The following is a 27,951-nucleotide window of genomic DNA, read 5'->3' on the forward strand; positions in this document are numbered from 1 at the left end:
TCACCTTCTTGATGGGGAGGGGGTGGAGAGGATCCAGAGGCGAGTGACTAAGATGATAACAGGTCTATGGAATGAACCATATGAGAACAGGTTGAAGATTTGTGGGTTGCAGAAACTAGTTGATAGGCGGAGGAGGGGAGATATGATTGAGACATTCAAATTGCTAAAGGGATTCTATAGGATTAATTCAGAGGATATTTTTGAGATCAGGACTGGTGGTGGGAGAACTAGGGGACACCTATGGAAGCTGGGCAAGGGTGTGGTTAGCAGGGGTGTTAGAGCTGGGTTCTTTACTTTTAGAGTGGTAAATGAGTGGAATAAACTGCCAGAGTCTGTTGTGGGTGCTATGACGGTGAACGAGTTCAAGACAAGGTATGATAGATACTGTGAGAATGTAATCGCATAGTTGTGTGGACATGATGTTTAGGGCCTCCCTCGATGAGTCTAAGGACTCCTGGAGTCGCCCGAAATAATAATAATAATAATAATAATAATGAATTACTGACCATTTAAAACTATATATTTAGAAATTTATGTACATTTAATCATACAAATACAACATTTATTTTACAAATGATATTCTATCTTTTTCAATTTAACTACTTGAATGCAAATTCTACCCTACGGTTCTTCTTTATGAACTGATCAATAACATCGTCATAAAAAGTTGGTTGTAACTTAATTTTCCCAAGCAACACGCACACTTGTAAAGGCTGGCTAAAGTCACTGGCTAGAGCTACTTTGACTGCGTGTGACCTTGTGTTTGGACGTGAAGGGAGCCTTAGACCACTAAGGCTATGCGCGCGCATGAAATCACAGTGCTACAGCTAGGACCTGGAAGCACCTACAACCGAGCAAGCCAAGGTAGCTTTGACTAGACGAGCAAGCATCGGCCTTCGATACACAACGCAAAGCTCAATTATTGCCGCGCAAGCTTAAGACGCTTTCTGTCTGCAAAAATAAAAGCCTAAATGGAATGCTTATAAATGCATGTATTTATTAACAAATAAATATTACTTCTTTCTCAATTAATGGGCTTGCATAGCAAGCATGGAGAATCGCCACTGAAGAAATTGCAGAAAGCTAAAATTAATTGCAGCAAAATTTGACGCAGAATCTGTATTTTGTGGTAGTAGACCACTAAGGCGACGTAAAAAGACAACACAATTTGATCACGAACATGAAAATATAGTAGATCCTGAAATTTCATTTAAAGCAATTTTTTTTCTCTGCATAACAGATCAAATATTACAATCTTAGAAGGAAATATTTACCCTATTAAAAGAACACAGGAATTCCTTTCAATTTTTGTATTTGCTAAGTACTTCACGAAATAAAGAATATTTATTATCTTGTTGTAAAAAGTTACGACAAAAATTAACACATGAGTATCATTCAGACATTGACACAGACAAATTATGCGAAGAAATTTTACACTGTCAACCATTTATTTCTAATTTTGAAAACGATATATATCTGATAATTCAGTAAATACAGTAAAACCCTATTTTTACACTTTTCAGGGAACTGATGGAAAAAAAGTGTAAATAACAGGAAATGTAAAAAAAAAGAGATTTAAAAAAAAGGCTAAAAGATGACTTACTGCTAGTATGTGAGTCTACATACTAGATTACAAACTTTAATAACTGAAAATAAATGAATTTACCATTACTTACATTTATCTATTTAAAAAAATCTTTAATTGTTGATTGTTTTTGCTTTTTTTTTTTTTTTTTTTTTGACATAGCGCCAGATTGCTTTGCATTGAGTTCAATACCTGACCTATTTTTTACTATCGTGTTCAAAGTGGAATGGAGTGTCCAAGATCTTTTGCTAAATGCACATGTGTTCCGGCATGCCAATCTACACATCGCAGAATTGCCATCTTTTCTTCAACCGAAATATATTTTCTGTCTTTTTTCTCCATGTTACTAACATGGATAATCCACCACCGCAACTTGAAAGCAACTTTCACACGCTAAATTACGTAGCAGAAATTCTGCAATATCAATTTGTACTGTGATTGATAAATCACGGTATCACTCATCACTACATCACTGCCGCAAATGTGCAATCACCGTGATGGCGGAAACGAAACTACAGACGAAAGCAACGCCATCTGGGAACAGAAATGCGCGGATTTCCGCAGAAATCGATTCGGAAATCAGTATTGCCACCACCCGAGAAAAAAACGCAAATCACGGGAAATAACGTCCACATGAAGTTGTTAATGGCGGGAAAACAATATATCGTAACAACAGTCCTTAAGAAGGGACCAACGGAAAATGACGTAAATTGCAGGAACGTAAAAACGGGGTTTTACTGTATACTGAATTGCTCTTCAGATTCTTTTGTCATTACCGGTATCTGTAGCATCTGCGGAACGGTCCTTTCCTAAACTTAAAATTATTAAAAAAATACTTGCGTTCCACAATTGTACAAGACAGACTTTCAAATCTTGCCATTATATCAATAAAATCAGATTTTTTTTTGGATCAACTTGATATACATGATATTATTCGAGAATTTTCATTAAACTAGAAAAGTTCAATTCACCAAGTGATTTTTCTTTCTGTTTAATATGTTCCTATTTTATATACTTGTAAGTTACTATTATTTATTTACTTCATTTTTTTTTCAAATTATTTTTGTTGTTTCTGTACCCTTCTTGTATGTTTATTATTTTTTATACATTTTTTTGCAATTTTTCCTTTTCGTTCAATAAACTTATAATTAATATATTTCGTATTTCATTTTAACTCACTGACACGTTTTTATAAAGTGATTTTTTATTGGTGGGAGCAGGGCCGGCGGAAGCGGGCGCGGCTACGAAGGGGGCGCCAGGGAACGGGGTCATAAGTTCTTTTTTAAGAAGCAAAATTTTTATCATAAAACCAAAAAATTCTTAGAATGATCAATCAAGATTCTGGAGTCAGGCTAAAGGCAAGCATTTAGCCTGTCTCCAGAATCTAAAGTGAAACGGTGAACGGTTTTTATGCGCAGAAACGAATTTTCGTACAACATTTTTGCTACGTAACCAGTCATATGGTACTGTAAAAACTCGATTGTAGCTTAAATATTCCAAAGCACATTACATTCGATTGTTTACTTAGGTTAAGTCCATGTGAATATTGTAAAAATAAACTTTGTTTTTCTCTGTATAGTTAGTTTTAGATGTTATTGTAAATAACACTCTGGAAGTTAACTGTATATACTGCTTTATTTTTCAATTCACCAAATATAACATAAGAATATGTTAGAGTTAAAAACAAAGGCAATGTTTATATCGCCGAAGCTGCATGTAATAGATCTATGGTGGCATTAGAAAGATTGTTATTAAAATTTGTTTATATGAGAAAGGCTTGCGGGCTCTAAGTGTAAACATCTGCTAAGTCAGTCAGAAAGGTTCAAACAACTTTCCGATGGCCGGCAACTTACAATTAAAAGAAAGCGGAGGAGAACAAAAGGCGTGCCGAACTTGAAACTTAAGATGAAAGAATAATACTGATTCTTTGGGGGTTGCCAAATTTCATGCAAGGTCTCAGAGGAGGTATAATAAAAAGGGACTGAAGCAAACAGAAGGGGCTGCACGGATCCAGAGATTGCTGCAGATGTAGAGGGGGCCCGGTTCCCGAGACGTCCACAGAGAGACAGGAGAGGCTGCCCGGTTCCAGACACTGTCAAAGAGGAGTCAGCTCAGTTCCAGACATTGCTAAAGCTGCCCGGTCCCAGACGTTGCCAAAGAGAGACAGAGCTGCTCGGTTCCAGATATTGTCAGATAGCATCCCAGATCCAGACGTTGGTTGAGAGAGAGAGGGGAGTTTTCCGCTTCCAGAAAGGAGCTTCTCGGTTCGAGACGTCGCTAGAGAGAAACGACTTCTAGGCCATAGCCAGGGCTATTAAATTGCCGAAAGAAGTCCCAAACGCCGTAGAAGAGAAAAGTTTCCAGTCCAGAGGGATCCTGATTGACAGTTGACAACAGTTTCATTTTTCTTGGAGGCAGCATTTTCAGTTTCTTAGAGGTGGCAATTCAAGCTACTTGAGACGGCAGTCGTCCAGGATTTTCGGCGAGCCCAAGTAGAGGAGAAAAGGCGAGGCAAATTTCCCTGTAATGAAGGACTTGCAAGTACACCTCAGATTATTGTTATTAGTAATAATTATTTGAGTGAGTATCCCACATTTCCTAGTAATAAAAAGGCTTGTCGTTCCTGTGTAACTTTGTAGCAACTTTTCTAGTATCTTAATGGTAGACTACCAGAAGAGAGTCCTTTATAGGTTCGGTTCTAGTCGCCAACTAGAGAAAATTTTGAACACATAGAGAGAATTCAATACCATTTGAAATAACTACGAATGTTATGAAAATCGTTCATAATTTGGTTTAGAATCGATGGTATGGTTGGCCGAAGTTGTGTGCTGTGTTTTCACTCCTATGCTTTGAAAATTCTTGACACTATGAACAGTGCGTTTTCGTGACTATACACAACTGTACAGTGTAACAGGACATCTATTAACGGTGACGTTTTACACACTGATGCGGAATGTTTAGAAATATGTACATTCAGAAAAATATTTGAGATTTATCTTATATTCAAATCAGCTTAGTTAATTAATTAATTTTAAATTGTTTTATCACCTCATGTCATTTTATCACCTTATGTTTGAGCGCGGTTAGTAGTTGGAAGGGGGCCAATCGTTCGATGCTGTTGTCACACTCTCCCTCGATGAGTCTTTGGACTCCCTGGAGGTGTCAAATAATAATAATAATAATAATAATAATAATAATAATAATAATAATAATAATAATAATAATAATAATAATAATAATAATGTCATGTTAAGATATTTGCTACATACAACTTTTTATATCGTAAATATCTTAATTGTTAACATTTTTATTAAAATTATCCTATAAATTTTACTTATTTTATATACAGTACTTGTATAAATTTATACAATAAATTTATTCTTAACAAACTGTGTAGCATATATACTTAATTTGTTCTAATTCCAAATTCATCTTAATCTAAAAGGACTCACTATCAGAAATTAGTAGGTACGACTACGAGAACTCCTCTGCCTACTTTCTTTGGGTAATAAAAAAGGCGTTAGAGGATTTATTTTTGTATACAGTAAATAGTACAATTACGAATTATATAGCCGACGACGTCTTTGAAATTTGCAGCTTGCTCATAGGGTTTTCATTAATAACTTAAAAAAAAAAAAAGCCTATTTGTCGGCAGGTTTGATTTTTTTTTTTTTTTTTTTTTGCAGACCAACGCTCTCTTTATTCTTTTATTAAAGAGGGCGTTGCGCTTCATAATGTTGGGTAATTGAGGGTTCAGTGGTAGCATAACGATTTTTTTTTTCCCGTAATTTCTTTCCTTCCCCCATTACGTTTGTAATTTAACATAAATAAAACTAAAATCATCTTATTTATGGAAGCTCATTTTAGGTAGTAAGCATCATCAATATGCATTTTGACCAGCTGCCTGGTGAAAAAGAATGCTTAGATTTCTTGAAAGAAATGCCAAAAGTGGTTAGAACTTTTTTTTTTTTTAAGTATATAGTTTGCTTTCTGTTATAACAGCAGTTTATTGAAGATGTCATGCTTACAGTGAAATGAAATGAAATGTGTCAACTAAACCATTATTTAGGAGCGGAGGAGGGGACGATTTTAAACAGTTAGTTGCTGTATATATGGTATTACCAGATGTAAGGGATGTAGTCACTTTTTTTTTTTAAACAAAGCAAGCTAACATTTTAAATATAACTTTGCAGCAAAATAGTTCTGTTGCTGTGTGAAAAGTTGATTGACATGAAAATCCAGAGGTGGGTATGATAAATGATTTGTGGATGAGATCAGGGCTTGACTGTCAGAGGATCTTTCCAAAAAAATAATAATAATAATATATAATATATATATATATATACTGTATATATATTATTACATCTATGAAGTTCAAAATTCATCGCTGGAGGGTGCTCTTCTCCTCTCGATCCACTGTCTACTTAATCCAATATCTGTCATCATCATCCAAACTACACACCACCGCATTATAGAAGAAAGGCATTTCAATAAAGTCACTAAGAATTGTATTGCATGGTTCTGTTGATGTAAATTACATGATAATATTATGATTGGTTTTAAAGAAGGCATTCAGTTGTTCATAGATAATTGTAGCATTATAGGCTTGTAAAATGGGTGATGAATAAGTTTATCAATTCAGTGTCTTAAGGACACAGAGTTTTATAATGGCATTTGGTTAGAAAACAACAAGGGAACTTAATATGGAATATTCAATAATTTGGAATGTTTAATTCAATTTTCTTAATATGAAATAGATGGAATATTCTGTCATACTAAAGCTGTAGTGAAAGAGTTATAAGAGATATGGATCCTCTCTTTATAGTGTATAAAGAGCTGAAATTCAAATATAAAGAGCTGATGATGCATTTTGCAAGATTTTATGAAAGAAGTTTAGGGAATGCAGTAATTTGAGAATACTGACATAGAGAAGAGGATTATTGTACCACTTTATAATGTTGATTATTCTTTACTATAATGTAAAATTATGATTTTCATTGCTGGATTTATGGATTGGTGTCTATGTAACCATTTGGCAGTGTATCTGGTTTTATAATGCAAAATGCAGAGGAAAGAATTGTAACATTATTCTAATTTGATTAAATCAACTTCTTCAATGGCTTTTTTTTTTTTCTGCTTGTTGCTTACACATGATGGCATCATGGGCAGAAGGAGTTTTCCATTTTGGAAACTCAGGTTTCTAATCCTGAAATTCTGAAAAATCAACAGAACTTGCATAGTTTCAGATGCTAAATGCTGGTAGCATGAACTCAACTCTCAGTGAGAAGTAAGGGTAGAGCCAGGCTACTTCCAGATTTCCAAAATTAAATCTAAAATGTTAGTTCCCTTTATTTCATTTGGGAATTAAGAATTATTAGAGGATATAAGAACTACAGTATTTAAGAAGTAACCACTTTTAATTAAGTCAGGATTACTACCCAGTCAGCCAGCTAATGCATTTATATAGAACTGATCAGCAGTTATGACTAAAATCACAATCAGTCCAGCATAGGACTACACTGCAATGAAGTTCCTCAAATCCTTAAGAAATTCTCAGATCCTGAGAACTGTAAAAAGCCTTCTTTAGAATGCTCAACTTTACTAGGGACCACAGTTCCTCATCCTTATCCACAGAAACAGCTATGGACTTAAAGTATCTAGGATCCTGATCTGCTATTGATCAGCATATGGCGATTCTTCAGGACTCTTGAACACAATTCGGGCTACCGATAACAGTTCTTCATTCTATTAATATCTTCAAATCACATCTTCAATTAATATTCAGTGTTGTTGTAAGGCAGTATTTAAGTCTAGGTACATGTCCTTAAAAACCTCAGAATTTCAAGGTTATATGGCTTAGATATTAAAGGCAAACACTTCAAAACTGCTACTGAAAAGTTGTATTTATAGAACATTAGGTTTTTTTTTTTTTCAGAATTCTCTGTTTATTAATTTTGTTTCAAATACATATTTATAAATATGAAGTGTTAATAATTATATTTATTTTATTCTTTTGGCATTCAGAGCATGAACATTCTCTTTATTCCATGTACATATCATAATGGTACTTGATTCAATACTGGCGAAGATATTCAAGAGTGAAAATTTTTGAATATTATTATCCTAAGACCCCCATGGAGTCACGGACTCACCTAGGAGGTCCCTTTTGTCATATACACAGCTCATTATACTGTGCCTTAAATGCATTCAAATTCTCTGCAGACACCATGCTCTCAGGCAATGCATTCCAGTTATTCACAATTCTCCATGCAAAAACCCTGCATCTTATTCCCTTGCTCACACCCTTCCTTATACAGCTTCTAGTGATGACCTCTTGCTCTCCCCCAATCTCCCACTGTTTCATGAAAAACTTCTTCAATGTTAATCCTATAGAAACCGCTTACTAACTTGTACGTCTCTACCATATCACCCCTCTTTCCCTAGACTCTGCAAACTGCATCATCTCAACCTTTCTTCATATTCACTATTCCAGAGATCAGAAACTACTTTGATCACTTGCCTCTGGACCCTTTTCAACATCTCTTCGTCCTTTTGAAAACCAGGTGACCAAATCTGTGCATAATAGTCCATATGTGGCCTAATCAGAGCCTTATACAATGGAATCAGAATCTCCTTACTTCTATAAGTCAGTGTCCTCTGCATCATTGCTAGAATTCATTGTGTTGTCCTCACAATTTTCGCAATATGTGTAAATTTCAGATTCTTATCTACCATTTTTTTATTATGTTGTATTTATTTAGCGTATGGCATAATAAAGACACTTGACATCAGAATATATAAATACATATTTGTGCAGACAATAAAAATGATACAAGTAATGCACATATACAAATATCAGGTAAAAAAAAAAAAGTCTAAAATTTTAAGTGAATTTCAGATAGCCAATCAAGAGCTGAAGGATCTGCCTCAAAAAAGTCTCTCAGGTCACCAGGGTAGGCTCTTATGCTGCAGTCCTCCACAATGTGCCAGATGGTTTGGTTTATGGTCCCACAGTCACATTGGGGTTTAGGTGATCTTCCCCACTTGTGTAAGCTATCTGCGCAGATACCATGTCCTGTGCATATCCTATTTAGGCTTTTCCATAGATGACGTAGAAGCCCAATTCCTTTTGGATTTTGGTTGAGAAGGCTATACTTGTTTAAGTCTGGTGGCGATTTTTCTTTCCCCATTTCGAATTAACATTGAAATTGCTATTTACTAGTTCTTCAGCCAGTATTAGTGGAGGCCGTCGGGATTTAAGGCGATTCATATTTATATATGGGAGGTCTTCATGTATCAGATTCTTCAGGCAACAGGGGATTGCTGGTTATTTTTTTTGTATTCTTTTACCAGAGCATTATGTCTGCGCAGGTTCGGTGGTGCAGTATTGCTCAAAGTTGGAAGCCAGTAGAGGGGAGTGGATTTGACACAACCTGTTATTGTCCTATTTGCTGCATTTATTTGCATGTCGATTTTCTTGATATGAGGACTGTTTAGCTCTCCATTTATGAAAGCATTCCCCAATGATTCTAAGGTCATTTGTGAGAATATCTTCAGTTACTTCAATACTGTTGTGTTGGATGGGGGTGAGCTATGTCATCAGCATAAACAAATTTTTTTGACCTAGTTGTCGATAGATCAGATGTATATAAGTTGAACAAGATTGGTGCTAATACTAAGCCCTGTGGGAGCCCATTGTTCAGCTTTCTCAGTTTGCTCATTTTGTTTCCCAAAATGTTATTTTGTTCTACTTAATCTTTAATTTACCACAGTAGTTTAGTCAGAAAGCATGTTACCAATAAGTCTTATGATGGATTGGCATGGTATGTTTTGTATCAGCTTGTATAGCATCCCCCTCTTTCCATGCCGTGTCTTATGCAGCAGTAAGGTCAACAAACACAACAGAGGTTTTCAAACATCTCTGGAAGCTTGCTTCGATATGGGTAGTAAGGCTTAGTACTTGGTCCGTACAACTACGTTGAGTCCTAAAGCCTGCTTGCTCAACAGGGATAACTTCAGATATTTTTGGCTTAGTTCTGTTAAAGAGGAGTCTCTCGAGGAGCTTATAACAGCAACTGAGATGGACATTGGGCGATAGCTCTCTGCTTGATCTTGAGGCTTGTTGGGTTTTAATATGGCTATTATTTTGGTTCTCTTAAAGGCTATTGGAAGGTTTCCCGTTCTTAAATTGTGAGAAAAAAATCTTGTTAGCAATTGACGAGCATTTTTTTCACAGTTTACCAAGAGTTCAGGGTGAACACCATCAAAGCCTAATGCTTTGCCGGTTTTCACCTCCTTTAAGGCCTCAGTTATTTCGTCTGTGGTGAATTTTCTTGAAAAATGGAAACTGCCATCTGCACTTTGTAATAAGTTTCTGAGTATTCGTTTAACTTCCCATATGTGTTGATGATCTTGAGGGCTCTAGACAGCGAGATCATCAATTTGGCAATTTGATCTGGAGTCACCAAAGGATCTTTACGAGTGATTTGGTTACTTCCCCTTAATTTCTTTACTAGACTCCATGCTTTTCTACTTGATTTTTTAAAGTCTATGTCCTCTGTAGTTTTTATCCAATTTTCTCTGTGCTCATTATCAAGCTTCTGGAGTAATTCGTCAGCTATGTCACAGTCACCAGATTCTAAGTAGATTTGATATAGTTCTTCACAGTCTTTATTCCAGCCAGGTATGTATTCCTTTCGGAAACCCCTTGGAATATACTTCTTCGCTCTTGATATGACTGCTCCAATAAATTTGTTGTAGTTTTCACTCACAGGAGGTATCCATCTTACTATTTTATCCAGTTCTTGTGAAAACTCCTGTCAGTTCGCTTTTCCAAAATTCCATCTTAGTCGTGGAATAGACCGTGTTATTGGTATTTGTATTCCAATTTTACCAGTACTGGGCGATGTTGGCTGTGTGGAAAATCTTCAAAGACTTGTCTTGTGTTTATCGGCTGATTTTGCAAATTTTGGATAACAAAGCAGAGGTCTGGGTTGTATTCCTTCTTCCATGCTGCAGCCTTAAAGGTTCCTTTGCATGAAATATTAAGCTAAGATTGTTTTGTTCAGCCCAGTTTGTTAGTGCTTCACCATTTCCATCATTATTATTGTAATTCCACATGGTGTGATGGCTGTTAAAATCTCCTATGTAAATAGTAGGATGGAAATATGGGAATTACTTCAGGTGGCCATTCTACCAGGGGAGGCTTATAGATGTTAACCACTGTGAGATCTTCAATTTTGGCTATGATAGTGTGCATATTCTGATTAATATATGCTGATATTAAGTGGGCATTCTCTATATTATTGCATATGTAAGTTGCACAGCCATGAGTTTGGTGATGTGTAGCTCCTAGTATATCGTACCTAGCAAATTTTCCTCTAGATTTCAGTTGTTGTTCATTATCTGTGTGCATCTCTTGAATGATAGGTATATCATTTTCTTGAAGGATTTTTGAGAGATAATGACTTTTAGCAAAGCTGATTCCTTCAATGTTGAGTTGGCAAATCCAGAAATTAGCACCTAGTTTTCTTTCCTTGTGGTCCTGAAAAGGACCGTTTGGTGATTGTATAGCTTGGTGTATATTTTGCTGATTGTAATTTTTTGTGTCTATAGCCAGGTGATTGTTAAGATAGGTCTGGCTGCCAGCAGTTGCTCTAGCTCATTTAGCATTACCCAGGGTGCACACCACTTGGAGGCGAGCTAGGAATACACCCCTCTTATGTGGTGCCCATACACAAGAGGTTGGTTGATCAACCTATAGTATATTAGTACCATGTATGAGTAGCCTTATTTCCTCCACTTCTAACAATATATATCCCAATGTTGTCAACCCAATTCTGGATCCTGATTCTCACCAGCCTTTCACTTTAACCACAATATCTTCATGATTGTTTTACAAAACAATATATACTCTTTTTGGTTGAGATTGATCAGTGTTTGCGACATTTGGATATCTAATTTACTGATGAATATTAAAAAGACCTATATATCAAGATCATGGGAATGCATTTATCTTATTATTCATCCTATTAGCACTTTAGATGGTAGTGAAAAAACAAGAATAAACATTCTTAAATTTGTCACCTGCTGCAATGTTTTAAGCCCCCCCGCCCCCCCTAAAAAGTCTTTATACACATTAATTAGTAGCCATTTAAAGATATTAGGAGTGGCATCCAATAAACTTTAATAGACGTTCTGAAGATTGTGATTTTTTATGAACGTTTGCATTTAGAAATAGCAAACATTTGTCAGAATGTTGGATGGAACTCCTTACATTTTCAATTAGCATCTAATTATTGTATATGGCAGTTTCTAAAAACAAATTATGTTATTTTGTTCTACTTAATCTTTAATTTACCACAGTAGTTTAGTTAGTAAAAGCCATTGTTTGATTACTATTACTACAAGGGTTGCAGGCTTGAATCCGATAGCATCGATGCTTGTTAAAGCTTGCTCTATAAAGTAGCTTTTATAGCTCCTTCAGTTTATAAGGCTTGTCTTTTATTAAAAAAATAATAATTCATAAATTATTATCTAGGCTTTGATAAGACCACATATTGACTTCCAAGCTCAAGTATGTCGCCCATATTCAAAAGACATGAGGAGACAAAAGATTTACCAATAAGTAGCCACAATGATATCTAATGTATGAAATTGTGCATGTAAGGATAGATTCAGAGAATGTCTTCAAAGTTTGAGTAATAGACAGAAGAGAGGAGATTTGGTAGATGTATACAAGTTAAAAATGTATGTAAGGGATCTTACAGTATATACATAATTGAGATTTTATAACTCAGATGTGTGGAGGGGGTGGGGACAGAAGAGAATTTAGCAGGACTCATCCGTGAAAGCTGAGTAAGGTATGAAATATGCTAATATGCAGAATTACTTATTTCTTTTGCTTGGCAGAGTTCTAATCTGGTAATTGAATCCTAATTTTGTTATTTTTCAGTATTTATGCTGTATATAGAAAAATGAAAAAAAAAATTAAAAAGAATTTGATTTATTAAAAATAAATTATATATTCACTACTGTGTAAATAAAAAAAATTGCATGTTCTAGACATACATGTTTTGCTTGCCAAAGTTTAAAATAGACCCTAGTTGTCTGTTGTTAGATCTACTTGTAACTGTGTTGGAGTTACAAATAGATCTGACAGTATAGACATCTAATGTTGATTGAAATCTTGTTTTTGTCTTTAAATGTTAATGGTCCTTAAACAACATATTGTCTACTACGAGGGGGTAGCTAAAAAGTTCTGATAAACACCTAGAACATGATCTACATCAATTCCTTCATGGTGATTATTATTAACATCCTACCTTCATGGAATCAGAAACTCTTTGTGGAAGGTACACACCATGCCTTAAACTGATTCAATGTATCTACATTCACAACACACTCAGGCAATGCCTTCCACTCACCAACCACTCTCCATGCAAAGAACCTTCTCCTCACTCCTCTGCTCATAACCTCTTTTACAGTTTCCAGCAATAGCCTCTTGTTCTACCCTCTCTTTCATTCTATGAAAAATCTCTTCCATGTCAACCTGATAACAACCCCTGACTAGCTTATATGTCTCAATCATATCCCTCCCCCCCTCTTTCTTCTTCCTGTTCACGAAGCTTTGCAATTTACATTCTCTTAATCTGTCTTCATACTCCAATTCCAAAGACCACTGACAATTCTTCTCTGGACCCTTTCCAACATATCCTCATCGCCACGAAAACCCAACGACCAGATCTGTGGACAATAATCCATATGAGGCCGTTAGATTGTGATAGAGTGGAAATTTATGAATTCCTATCTTATCACAGTCTAACATGCTTTTCCAAACAAAAGAATAGATAAATACAATAAATTGCCTCTAAGTGTAGAATAAGTATTATGTATATATAAATCAAGTGTGTTCTATTATGAAAAGGTTAAATAAGTATGGATTTTGTGCCATTCACAAATGTGGTTAATTTGATGTTGAAGGTATAAAACAGTAACAGAGCAATATGAAAGTTCATATATAAAAGAGTTATGGAATGTAAGCACATATTCAACAGTTGGGGGGGGAGTCAAGTCCAAAGGTTACGGAGTTGTAACGTGAGAGAGCGGCTTGCCCAAGTAAACAGGGTGACGTCAGCTTACTTGCAATAAGCAGGGCAGAGAATGGACGCCATGACGTAATAGCAAGTGTGAGTCGGCCGGACATCGAAAGGGGCGAGTATCGCCAAGAAGAATAGGGGAAATATAAGGGTCATGCGACCCTGTAACAAGCCTTTTGTTCCTGGATTTTCCTGGTGTGTTCGCCTCCCGTGGTGGCATGGGTTGCGAGTGCCTCGATGTCGGACGGATACCGGAGGCAGTCGCGGGTCTTGGCGGCAGTATCTCAGCAGAAAGAAGCAAGGCTGGCAGTCCACAGAAGGCCTGTTCCTGTGAACCTACGGAGCACTAAAGAATCGAAAAGGGAAGATAAGTAAACTTTGTTTGTGTTATACTGAATAGGAATGAAAGATTTGTGTCACGTTAATATGTTATAGAAGAAGAACATTAATGATCTAGGATAGGATTGTATTGCTAGGACTTTAGAAGAACATTGATTTTACCTTACTATCTGTCGTTGTGCTAATGTTCGCCTTTATATTGAATGAAATTAAGGATATGTTTAGAGTAAAGAATTGGCATAATATAAAGAGATTGTGAAAGATATGAATGTTATCTTGTGTAGTCTGACAGAGCTACGGAGTCTTAGATTGATTGTGATAATAGTACATGATTAATGCATTAGCGAAGGTTAATATAATTCATACTTTAGGAAGCTACGGTATATTATTTTTTTAGTATAATAGTGTTTGAATTTTATATACCTTGTCTGAAACTCCCTTAAGATGGGATTTAATTTAGTGTTATTATGTGTATCAACCTTTGAGTATAATAAACCTTGCTTTGATTCTAACAAAGACTTTCTGTGATTTCTGGAATCCGATGCACCGCTTATAAAATATTAATGCGAACCTATGCGGGATATAAAAGGGATATATGAAAAGGGTATATTTTGGCCATGTCTGCAGAGTTGATAGGTATCATTAAGTACTGTCCAGAGATTACCTCTTGGTTGTTAATGTTTAATAATCTAAAAGTGTTAAGTGGTGCAGCGAAACAAATAAATTTCTTGGCGTTTTATGAGAGGTAAATCTTAGACACTCTGATACTCTGGTACTGCCTCTATCTCGAGGAAATTCCATTGTCCCTCAGAGGTACCACGTGCTACCTGATAGTGTATTACGGAGATAAAGCAACAAAGGTTAAAATAGTTGTGTACAAGAATAGGATACAACATAAATGGCGCAGCCGGTAGGATTATAATAATAAGGAAGAAAAAAGTTACAACATAAATGGCGGTAGGATACCAATAGAATAAGGTTAATATAGAAGAAGGTTTAGGTTAGAAAAGATTGAATAAAATACAACCATTGTAATATAAAAAAAGAGAATCATTACAACAAAGCCTGATTAAGGCTTTATACAATGGCATCATAACCTCTTTGTTTCTGCATGGTAGGATCCTCCACATCATTGCCATTATCCAATGTGATGTCTTCGCAACTTGCAATGTGGCGCCTGAATTTCAAGTCCTTGTCCACCACCACTCCCAGATCTCTCATTTCCTCTACCTTGTTTAAAGTTTCCCCACCAAGTGTATACTCTGCATACTGTCGTTGCTTACCAAATTTCAAAAGTTTACACTTTGCGACATTCAACTGACAGTGCCACTTACCTGCCCCCTTCATGCAATCTATTCAAGTCCCCTCCTGCAAGGCCATAACATCTACTTTACTCTGCATTGTTCTCCCCAATTTTGCATAATCTGCAAACAGCTGAATATCACTAGCTAAACCCATCTCAATATCATTAATATACAAATTGAACAACACTGGTCAGTTTTGGGACCATTGTTTCTGATATGTTTCTGATACCTATCTGACAGCCAGTCACTGATCCAACTCAGAAGTCTGTTATCCAGTCCCATCTATTTCAATTTATTTAATAGTTTAACATGTGGGAGCCTATTAAAAGCTTTTGCAAAATCCAAGTACACCACTGTATATGCATTTTCTCTGTCCAAGATATTTGTCACCTTGTTATAGTACATAAGTAAGTTAGTAAAACTTGATCTCCCATTAACAAACCCATGCTGATAACCATAAAGAATACTGCTGTTTTCAATCCAATTCTGTATCCTACTTCTCACCAATCTTTTTGGTACCTTCACCACAACTCCAGATATGCAGCTTGGCCTATAATTTGAAAGTTACAGCCTTATCACAACTTTATGCAGTGGAACAATTTTACCTTCTTTCCACTCCCTTGAAACCTGTGCTGTTGTAAGACTTATTAAACAAATGTGCCAATGCTATTTCCAATTCCCTGGAACATTCCATTAAGATGCATGATAATATATCATGAAATCCTATTGCCTTATTGACATTAAGGTTATTTATTTTCTCATATACCTCCTGCTTAGTCACAATTAAGCCATCCTCTCCTATGCCCTCTACATTTAAGTTCCTCATGATTTCACCCTGATCAGGATGAAACACTTATGATCACTGAATACCTCAACAATGTCTTCAGCAGCAGTTACCATGCTACCATTTTCATCCATTAACATCATCTTACCATGATTATTCTTCCTTCTACTTGCCACATATCTAAAAACTTTCTAGGATTTTTCTTCGCCTGTTTTTACCGATTTCTGCTCATACTGCACTTTTGTTTTCTTTACTAACTGAGTCACTCTCCTGGCTTGTTCTTTATACTCTTCATGTAACTGATTATTACCATTATTCATATTGTACTTCCTACAAAAACCTTCTTCCATATTTCCTTACAGCTCAACTCCTCATTCCATACTATAGCTCCAAGCTATCTCCTAGGCTTGTCATAATTACCAGCTTTATAATTCCACATGTATCCTTTCCTTACAGAAGACTGTATAAGGCTAGCCATAACCCAGGTGATCACTTCATGATCACTCTCACCAACTGGAGGAAAGTGTGAAACCCCACTCACAATTACATTCTCTGATGATATGATCAGATCTAAAACTATCAATTCTCGTGTGTCCTTCTTTACATGCTGCCTGAGATAGTTCTCTCTCAAGAATTCAAAAAATTCATTTTCCTTATTTCCAAATGCTATTTCTTCATTCCAATCTATACTGCCATAATTAAAATCACCCATAATAATTACCCTTCCTTTGTTCACTAATCCAAATTGTTTATACATTTCTTCATCACTTCCCTCCACATTCCCTGGCCTGTAGCAATATCTAACTAAATAAGTCTTCCTGTCAACTTCCACGTTATACCACACTGCCTCATAACCAGTGACATTATTTTCCTCGTTCATGTCTAAGTTATGTGGACTTAATTCCCCTGCTTTCATCAGCACTCCCTCCTCCCTTCTTTCCTTTTCTATCCTCATGAAAAATATTGTATCTTTCCATTTCTATTCCCGTTAGATATCATCTTCATTCATCCATGTTTCACTTATTCCAATGATTTTGGAAAACTCAATCACTGGAACTATTTCATCCCCCCCCTTATTTCTGATACTTCTGGCATTTGTAAACAAATAGAGTATTTTATTTTGAGGTATATAACCAGTCCTATCCAAGCCACTGGTTAGTTGCGATTTCCCCACTACACTTGCCCTTGCACAATCACCTTTATCACCACGTATCTGCTCAGTCTCAACTTCTTCACTCCTCACATCACAATATACTCCATCTCCATACACACATTTACTGCTACTTTGAGCATCCACTCTCCCTACACCATGTCTCCCTTTTCACCCAAGCTCCTCCCATTTCCCTGTTCCTCTTGCATTCCCATTCTCTTCTTATTCTCACACTACCATCGTTTCTACTGCCAAGCACTCCTGTCTCTTCAATACCACTCTCCTTCTCTTTCACTTCATCTCTTACTTTTGATCTCTTGCATGCAGCACCTACTGTACTTCCATTTAGCAACACATTCTCCAGTACACTCATTCCAAAGCCATTTGGATTGTTGTGATTTTCACAACTTTTCAGCATATCCTCATATGTACAGATTTAGTCACTTTGTTTATGAGAACTTGGGACTTCTATCCAGAGACAGATGACTAATATTGTGTAAACACTGGAAGTTTGGCTGTGAGAGTAGATTGAATTGAATTATTTACAATTAACATTCACACAACTTAGGCCATAAGGCAAGGTGTGATAGTGCATATTATATATAACAAGAAATTATATTATTATTTTAATCTTTAACCCAAGTGTAAGCAAACATTTACATGTAAAGTATCTTTGCAACAGCTTCTCTTGTACATAGAGGCTGTTGACTTCAAATCATTGCATCAGTATCCCATATATGAAGTAAACAGTCTATATACAAGAGACCAAACAAGCATCCTGGTTGTGAAGATATTTAACATACAATCTTTGTTTATTATGTAAGTAAAGGATTACAGTCAGAATATATTTCTTGTTTAGTATGTTATACTTTGACCAAGCAAAACAACTTTTTAAAGGTTAGGCAAGTAGTGATATGTCTAGGTGGAATATGAGCAAGAAGAGGTGTAGGAATGCAAGCTGGTGATAATGGTGTCAGTGGATGAGGAAGGAGATTAAAAAAAAATGACTGAAGTGTGGTACATATTGATTGTAGAGACTTGAAACACCACATATAAATTGTAGAGACTTGAAAAGCATTTAGCAGACAGCAGGAAAGGTACCAAAAGATGTGAAATATGCAAAGAAAAAGTAAAGGAAGCCTCAAGAAAGCAGAGGATAAAAAAAAAAATTGTGGTGATTCTATGATTTGAGGAGTATTGGATGAGTAAGTAAAGAAAGCACAATTCCTAGATGTGAATATTTGTTTCCTAACTGAAGAAATTTGTAAGATTAGTAGAACAAGTGGACGATATGACTGTGTTAGTTGCGAAGTTTCTGTGAACAAAAACCCTGCCACCTTCATATGAGACTGGCTAATTCACCTTCACTTTCACTTGAAAAAGATTTAACCTCATAGATTCTTTGTGTCTTAGATGGGATTCAAACCTTGGTGTCTTTTCACCCAAAAGATGTTGTGAATACCACCTGAGCTACTGAGAGTCCTTCAGTGTTAGATACCTGGAGGAATTGTTGTTCAGTAAAAGAATTAATGTAAATTGTTAGGGAAACTGGAAACTAGATATATCTGAGTAGCTGCATGAAAGAATGGGTGCAAGCATTAAATTAATTGATAGAAATTGTGAGTATAATGACATAGAGGGTGAGAGAGAGAAAGAGAATTATAGCTTATTAGGAATGATTGAAGGAAATGCATGGCTAATTTGTTAAAAAGTGCATACTGTAGGAATAGAAAGAGTGAATTGGTTGAGGAATCAGTGCCAGTTATTACCAGTCATCATCTGAACATTGGGCAACCTAGTGATCAACTTCCATGCCTACACATTAATTCAGAAGCATCAGGAATAAAGATGAGGAGTTCTTTAGCATTGGTTGATGTAATGAGACCAGAAATCATTGGCATTAATGAGGCTTGGTTTGACAGAGGAGAGGATATTACTATCCCTAGACCCTATGGAGTCAGATTCATCTAGTAGGTCCTTTTGTCATATACACAGCTTATTATACCTTTAACACACACACTCAAATTCTCTGCAGACACCACTCTCAGGCAAAGCATTCCAATCATTCACAACTCTGCCTGCGAAAAACCTGCTCACACTCTCCTTACATAGCTTCCAGGGATGACTTCTGGTTCTCCCCTGATCTCCCACCATTTTCTGTAAAACCTCCAACATTGATCCCTTACTAACTTGTAGATCTCTATTATATCTCCCCTCTTCCTCCTATCCACTAGACTATAAATTGCATATTCTCAACCTTTTCTCATATTCGACATTCCAGAGATCAGAAACCACCTTAGTCAGTCACCTCTGGATCCTTTCCAACATCTCATCATCCTTTTGAAAACCAAGCGACCAAATCTGTGCACAGTAGTCCATGTGTGGCCTAATCAAAGTTTTATACAATGGAACAAGAATCTCCTTCTTCAAGTCAGTGTCCTCTGCATCATTCCCAAAATTCTTTGTGTGGTCCTCACAATTTTGGCAATGTTTCCCCTAGATTTCAGATCCTTCTCCACCATCACCCCAAGATCTCTTATTTCCTCCACCCCCAACAATATATCCCCACTAAGCATAAATTCTACATCCCATCATTGTTTCTCAGATTTTAAAACCTTACATTTTTCAACATTGAACTCGCATCCCCATGTGAGTTTAATGTTGGGGAGTTCTTGTTTTGGCGGAACATAATGTGGAGGAATGATGTTTGCTAGATCACTGGAGTAGTGTATGTGGAAGTGCCTGTAGAAAAGACAACTGAAACACCATCTGTGAAATAATGGTTGAAATATCATTGTGTGTGTGGGGGGGGAGATCATCTGTTAGTCAAATTATTTCCTCTGGACAGCATCAAGAATTTGAAGGTTTCAAGCACATCACCCCAAAATATATGAAGAGTATTCTAATGATGGGGCAGATTTGAGATTTGTACAAAGTTAATAGCTGCATGAGCAAAAGTAGTATCTTGAGCAAACTATTAATAATGTGTTGATACCAGAATGTTGGAGGTAATTGAAAGTATAAGGGAGAGAGAAATCTGATCTTGTCTGGTGATTTTTACATTACTAACAGTAAGAGTGTGTGTAAATTGGGATCCTTTTTATAAGATAAAAAGGCAAGACTAACACAATGACATTTATTTGAAAAAAAACGCAACATGTTTCGTCAAGAATGACTTCATCAGGCAATAAGAACATAGAAAGATATTAAAAGACATGAAATTAACATTGACACACTCTAAAGCTATACAATTATAAAGCCATAATATTCGACTGTAAATTACAGTTATTATGAGCTTGAACTACAGTCCGAGTTAAAGTTCTGTTGTTGTACACCTGTGCGTGTGTGGAATCACGCGATCTCCAGTATCTAATAGTAGAGTTGAAAGAGTCAGCCAAATTATAGCTAAGATTGTTATTCATGTGAAAAGGGTCCAAGGTGATTTCTTTTGACTCGACAATGCGGCGCTCTACTTCATCATGGGAGATGTGTAGGTTTGAAGTTGATGGCCAGTTTATTTCATGTTGGTGGCTTTCATTGTTCATGTTTATTGAAAACAGGACATGGCTTGACAGAGCAGTTGCTCTGGTTCTCTTATAAGCAATGTCACGCTGGTGCTCTTCGAGATGTAGTAAGATAGATTTCTCTGTCTGCCCATAGTAAGGCTTTCCGCATTCACAAGTGACCTTGTATACACCTGGGAATTGTAGAAGGTTGTGAGGTTGTTTATAGTTGTTGAAGCGTGATCTTATTTTTGACATAGTCGAGAAGCACGTTTTTATATTAAACTTCTTTAGAATTCTACTCAGCTTTTTGGATAGTGTGCTGATATATGGCAAGACGATATGTCCTTAGTGTGTGTGAATATCGAGGTCCTTAGAGACCTCGATATTCATAATCCCCAGTAGCTAGCTCTCCTCTTCCAAGTGCACAGATCAAGCAGATAGAGAGGCTAAGACATTTGTAATCATCATTGATCATAGATAAATTGTTCACATGCTCAATAGAATACCAGACAACTTCAAACACTTCAAACATCCTTGATTTCTTCCTTACAGTACTTAGGAACTTAGTGCAGATCTCTTCCCCCATAAAGTAACACGTTCGTAACCACTCACATTCATGCATTGTATAACTTTAAAAGAAAGCCGAGTGGGATGATCTTCACCACTTCTATACCTCATTTTCTTGTTCAGATTACTGTTTTCAGCCCTCCCTCTAACCCTTGGTGCTGAAGGAATCACTGAAATAATTCTTATCAGCATATAAATATTTATTCCCCACTCTGCCCTAAATTTTCATCTCCTGTCTAAGCCCTGGTTCTGCCACAGGTGTGCCAAGGCTGTACAAGAAAAGTCATGGCTTGCATCCAAAATTCCATCTTCCTATACTGCTTACACCAAAGCCTGGGATAGTTGCAAGAAAACTATCAACACATTGAAAAGCAGGAAACTTGCATCCTGCTCAAATGGCAGCCTTTCCTTCTCATCTCTAGCCTGGCCATAACTTCTGCCCAGCACTACTCGCACCACCACTACTACAACACCCAGATCATACTATTTCATCATTACCCACAGAAAAAATCTATCAGTGATACACTCCACTCACTTTCACACATTCATTTAGCTTTTGCTGTTTGCATCTTCTATAAATACTTGTATGGTTGCAGTTCATCAGAATTGGCATCAATAATTCCTCCCACTCTCTTTCTGTTCAGACCTCTCCAAACATGTGCACAGAAGTCAATCAGCTCTCTCTAGTTCAATTCCAAACCAACAGAATAAATATCTCCTCCTTTTCATTCATCCCTTCCACTGCTCCCCTCTGGAACAGTCTTGCACCACTCTTCAAGTCAGATGTGAACAAGTTCCTTCTTGACCATCTATGGTATTAGTGTACTATAAGTTGACCAACCACTTGTGGATGGATTCTCTTAAAAAAAAAATACATGGGGTGGCTTCAGTACTGCACTTTGATAGCTTTGAAATTAACTATATTATCTTCATTCCATTAAGGGATGGTATAGCGATCAGCATTCAAGGCACTGGTTACAGATAATCTTGAAGTTTGAACACTGCATGGTTTGTCAAATGAGTAAGATGAAGTGTACTGTTATCAGCAAATCTGTGGATAGGATTATTGGTGATCGAGAGGAGGTCATTTATGTATAAGAGGATAAGTGATACAACAGAGCCTTGAGACACTTTCATTGATGGAGAAGCTTGAATAGAGGGAGCCATCCACCATGGCAGGCAATAAATGATCAGAGAGAAAGCTAGCTAACCAGTTATAGAGAAGGAAGGTAGATTGAAGGATGGCAATTTACTGAGCAGCCCTTGATAGCAGAAATGATCAAATGCTCTGGAAATGTTAAGAGCAACTTAAAATGCCATCTTCAGAGCCTTGTGTATAAGAAGAGATACAGTATGATTCAGAAAATTGGTGGGAACATTTGTCCCATATTACTGCAGAAGAAGTCTCCCATAGAGTTCCATATTGATTGCTCTCCATTGATCTATTGGACATTATCAGATGCCTTATGGTCACTCTGCTCCGTGAGTGATGTGCACACTAGTCTTGCCGCGTGGTTGTACTGTATGGTTGGGTGTGTGTGTGTGGGGGGAGGATCTGGAAAGTTCTGATAAACACCTAGAATAAAAATATTTAATAAACTGCTGATATAACTTCAAAGAAAGATCATAAATTGCCTTCATAACTCTGATACTAGTATGTTCTTTCTTGTGGTTATATCAGTTGCTTTAATATCCTTTTGTTCTAGGTGTTTATCAGAATTTTCCAGACCTTGTAATCAATCTATGAAACGCTCATCTCTCCATCCTCTGTGGCCTTAATTATCTCTACTGGGGTTCTCTCTGCACCTTGGACTTGTTATTAAGCTGTTTAACTTATCTTTCAGCATCCTCATAAGTGGAAGAGGTTCCAAATCAGCATTTTCCTGGTGAGAGGGCTCTTCCAAATTTTCTATATCCTCTCTGCTGTACAGTCCCTCACAGTACTCTTTCCATCTGATTTCTTCATAACTCTGATACTAGTATGTTCTTTCTTGTGGTTATATCAGTTGCTTTAATATCCTTTTGTTCTAGGTGTTTATCAGAATTTTCCAGACCTTGTAATCAATCTATGAAACGCTCATCTCTCCATCCTCTGTGGCCTTAATTATCTCTACTGGGGTTCTCTCTGCACCTTGGACTTGTTATTAAGCTGTTTAACTTATCTTTCAGCATCCTCATAAGTGGAAGAGGTTCCAAATCAGCATTTTCCTGGTGAGAGGGCTCTTCCAAATTTTCCATATCCTCTCTGCTGTACAGTCCCTCACAGTACTCTTTCCATCTGATTTCTAGATCTTCTGCTAGTACTGCCCCATTCTATCTTTGATAACATTCAATTTGAGCTTAAGGTCATAAACTAAACAAAACATCCTTTTATAATTGTGCCTCCTCATCCAGAATTATTGAATAATTTTCCTTGTCCTGCCTGATAGCTTTTCTGATTTCTCTGTGTAATCTTTTATATTCTTAAGTCCCTGTGTCTCTTTGTTTCTTCAGCTGCCTCCTTTTGATCAGATCGCATGTCACATCTGATATCCATGGGTCTCTTGGTTTTCTAATTAGGTTCTGGATATATTTTGGCTATATCCTAGAGCATTTCAGGTATGTTCTCCTTGCTAGTCTCCAAAAGAGTATCCAGTCATGTTTATGTTTCTTCTGTGAACCCATTAGGGACCACTCTGACATCCAGTCTAGTTGGAACATTTCGGAGTCAGTCTTATTTTGGCTCTTACTAGCTGATAGTATATACTGCAGTCTGCTCCAAGACAAGTGTGTACATCAAAGATTCTCATAATTGGTATAGTTGGCACACTGGTAGGATAAGTCTTAAGTATAATAAAAAGTATCCAGTCGTTAATAGGATAATAATCAAGAAGAGCTCTTGCTTGCACTTCCCACTGTACTGTAGCTACCCCATTGAATCACCTCCTGAATATACAACTCATCTGGTCTCTGTAATTCCCAGGATGTCAATTCCATACCTCTCCACATCAAGAGTACCCATCTGTAGTCCCTATACATTTCATGTGCCTATGTGCTGATGCAGCATGAGATTTATTATAAGGCACAACCACATCAGGATTTTGTAGTGAAGCCACTGCAAGAAAAAATGGTAGGATCGTAGAAGCCTTTTCCACAAATCTGGAGGGGTTTTGTCCAAATTTATCCCATGCTGACCATGTGGGTTGGGACTTATTCACTCCCCCAAAGACCAGCTACAACCTCTGGAGTTTATCAAGTACCATGCAGCTGCAACTTTTCTTATTATGAACAAACAGACAGGGCAGTCAACATCTGTATATCAGAGTACCAGGATTACCTCCGATTCCACCACTACAGACACTCAGGATTAGCAGAGACCATGCCCTGGATTTCCTGCACAGAATCCAGTGGAAAAAGCCACCTTACTTCACTGAATCAAATTCAAGTTTGAAAGGCTTTTCCTTGAATCAGTTGCAGCTCTTACCATCTATCCCAACCTAAACAAATATGGTTGCATCAGACTCACCCTCGTATGGGAAACCTTCATTTGCAAACAGTCAGCCCAAAAACCAAGAACATCCAACTAAAGCCAATAGGTGGTGTAATTGTAGGACTTCAGGTCTTCCTGTATCTATCCTGTTTTTTTTTTTTTTTTTTTTTTCATCTTTGTTACTGGAGTGTGCCTGTGTGCACGTGTCTAATACAAGTGTATTACTTTTTGATGATGCCGATTTGACTTCGGCAAAATATAGGAAATAAGTAAATAATTTTATTTATTAACAAATACATTGTTAATTTCCTTAAGCAGTATAATGCTGGAGAATCAACATATAAGCCTAAACACTACGATAATTCTATTTTCACATAATGAATGTCTTGTTGTAAGCTTTTATTGCATTTTACTGTATTTAAATGTTAATTTCATTTTCCCCCCCAGATACTCCCAATATTCAAATTCTGTAAAGAGTTACAAACATATGTAACTCTTTACAGAGTTATATATTTTTGCTTTTAGGAAATTCATGCTCATCTTAATGGCTCAGTAAGTCTGCCAACATTAAATAAACTTAGGCAATCTCACAAACTGTCTGAGGAAGAGAAGACGGTTGACAGCCTCACTTGTGTTAATGAAATTAGATCATTGGATAGGTAAGTTGCAATTGTAGTTTTATTTCTACTCTTTAATTCTTTTATGAATTACAGAAATTTTTATTGTACTAAACTTTCATATATACAGTACATAAGGGATTTCTGAAAAGTAAGGTAACACATTTTTTTTGCTTGTGTATAATTAATAATAGGAAGCTGAATTTATACACTAAGAAATAAGTGAACATGCACTCTTCTCCACAAAGTCTCCAAATTTATTGATGCACTTTTCCCAACAATAGATCAGTTTATCAATACTATACTGAAGAAGTCTTTGCCCATGCCCAGTAAAACTGATGTTGCACTGCCTGATAAACTTCATTATTCATAGTCAGATACCTTCCAGAAAGGTGTTTCTTGGGGGGGGCAAACAAATGAAAGTCTGAAGGTACTAAGTCTGGGCTGTAGGAGGATGTGGCAGAGTTTCCCCAACCACTCACAAGTAGTGTGCGCAATGTGTGTGGAGTAGCATTGTTGTGTACCAAAATCACTGTGCTTATCAGGAGTCCTGGTTCTTTGTGGAATGTTGGCTTTCAGTTTGTTCAAAATTGCACAGTAAAGCTCTGCATTGTTCCTCCCTTCGCCAAGGGAGGGAGGAACTATTAATGCGGAGCTTTAGTTATTCCAGAACACCGTAGCCATGACTTTTTGTGCCATGGGAACAGTTTTGAATTTTTTGTGCATAGACGATTGTGGATGTTTCCAGGTCATGGAGTCTTGTTTGCTTTCCAGGATAAAGTGATGAATCCACATTTCATATCCTGTGTATAGGCAAGCGAGAAAATCCTCACCTTTGTCACTGTATCACAATAGATTTCCGAGACATATCCCATGCATGTTGCCTTGTGTTCCTTTGAAACTTGTTGGACGTACCTAGCAGGAGCACACCTTTCGAAAGCTAAGGATATCATGAACAATTTCATAAACAGTGACTTACTCAAGTTCACCACTTGTGCAATTTCAGGCAGTTTCACTTGCCAGTCTTCAAGAACGATGCCCTTAACGCACAATAGTTGTCTTCTGCCTTACTCAATGAAGGCCTCCCACCCAATGTCGATCTTCAATGTCACCACAGCTTGTTTTAAATTCATTGCACCAAAACACAACTGCTTCTTCGACATCACCTTATTGCTATACAATACACAGCAACCAGTTCATGGGGAATGCACCTTTTGCTTGCAAAAAATGAATAACTTCATGGACACCTGTTTTCGACCACACTTGCATGGTAGCTGCCATTTTGCAACCGGAATTAGTTGTGAGGTGACAGTAGTGGCACAATGTAGTGGCAGTCTTTTTGAAGATTATTAATGGGTCTATCTGTCCACCATGTTTTATCTCATTCCCTTTCACCATCAAGAAGAAGAAGAAAAAATGAGTTACCTTACTTTTCGGAAACCCCTCATAGATATGTATTCTTTATGTGATTCTCACTCGCAAAAAGTTGTAAACCTATAGTACTTTAGCACCATGAGTCAGCCAAGAGATTTTTAACTATTTATTTTACTTTTTTTTACATAATTCAGAAGCTCTGCTCTATAAGCCAAACATTCAGCTTTTCAAGCCTCCGACAAGCAGGAGGGGATGGCTTACACAGGGTATTGAAATTTATCTTCCACCTAAGTTTAGGATGTCTGCCTGCTGCTGCTAGAGGCAGTTCAGTTTATGTGCAATTCTCTAACAATTTATGCTGGTAAGTGTGTGTGTAAATGAAAAAATACTGGGACAAGTAATGCAATTTAAATACCTAGGAATAATTGTAAACAGGGAAAATATAACTCAGAATGAAGTAAAAGAACAATCACTGAAGGCCAATAAAATATCAAGATGTCTAAATTCAGTTATATGAAAAAATAAAGATATCTAACAAAAGTAAGACTATATAAATCAGTAACTAAAAAATCACATGTATGTCACAGTAATTAGCTTTTTAATATGTAAATATTTCGTCTTAAGTATCATAAGACATCATCAGTACAGTTATTAAACAACAATAGGAATTACATTAAAAAAAAAATTAGTGCACATGCTTACATCAGAATCTCTCTTATATATACAGTATCATGTTTAAGGATTAAAAACTATTGGGCTGTAATTAAATTAAAATATAACTGTAATATCCAGAGCAAACAAGTTTTGTTCATCTGAAGAATCTTTAAAGCAAGAATTGGAAATTATTAAAGATACATGGATATAATCTAAGAACAACCCAAAAAATTAATCACTTTCCTACACATCAACCCAGACAAAAAACCCATAGGACTCTTATACCATATATTATTATTATTATTACGGGCAACTCCAAGGAGTCCTTAGACTCATCAAGGGAGGCCCTAAACATCATGTCAAGAACAGCTATTCGACATTCACGCAGTATCTATCATACCTCACCTTGAACTCATTCACAGTCATGGCACCCACAGCAGACTCTGGAAGCTTATTCCACTCATTTACCACTCTTCAAGCAAAAAAACCTAGCTCTAACACCCT

The 27,951-nt window shown here is 36.6% G+C and overlaps 1 protein-coding gene across 5 annotated transcripts in view; it reads left to right on the forward strand.

The window, feature by feature from the left end:
- The first annotated feature begins 5,330 nt into the window (after positions 1–5,330).
- Positions 5,331–27,951, forward strand: part of LOC150098221 (N6-Methyl-AMP deaminase-like) — a 129,776-nt gene continuing 107,155 nt past the window's right edge. For all 5 annotated transcript variants that reach the window (XM_090406091.1, XM_090406096.1, XM_090406094.1 and 2 more), the window contains exons 1-2: positions 5,331–5,536; positions 25,328–25,461. In XM_090406091.1, coding sequence (XP_090262217.1) covers positions 5,471–5,536; positions 25,328–25,461 — 200 coding nt within the window. In that variant the 5' untranslated portion in view covers positions 5,331–5,470. The remainder of the gene's footprint in view (positions 5,537–25,327; positions 25,462–27,951) is intronic.

Source organism: Typopeltis vanoorti, chromosome 16 (genome assembly GCF_054136105.1).
Source record: "Typopeltis vanoorti isolate ZY-2024b chromosome 16, IOZ_Tvanoo_1.0, whole genome shotgun sequence".
Lineage (NCBI taxonomy): Eukaryota > Metazoa > Arthropoda > Arachnida > Uropygi > Thelyphonidae > Typopeltis > Typopeltis vanoorti.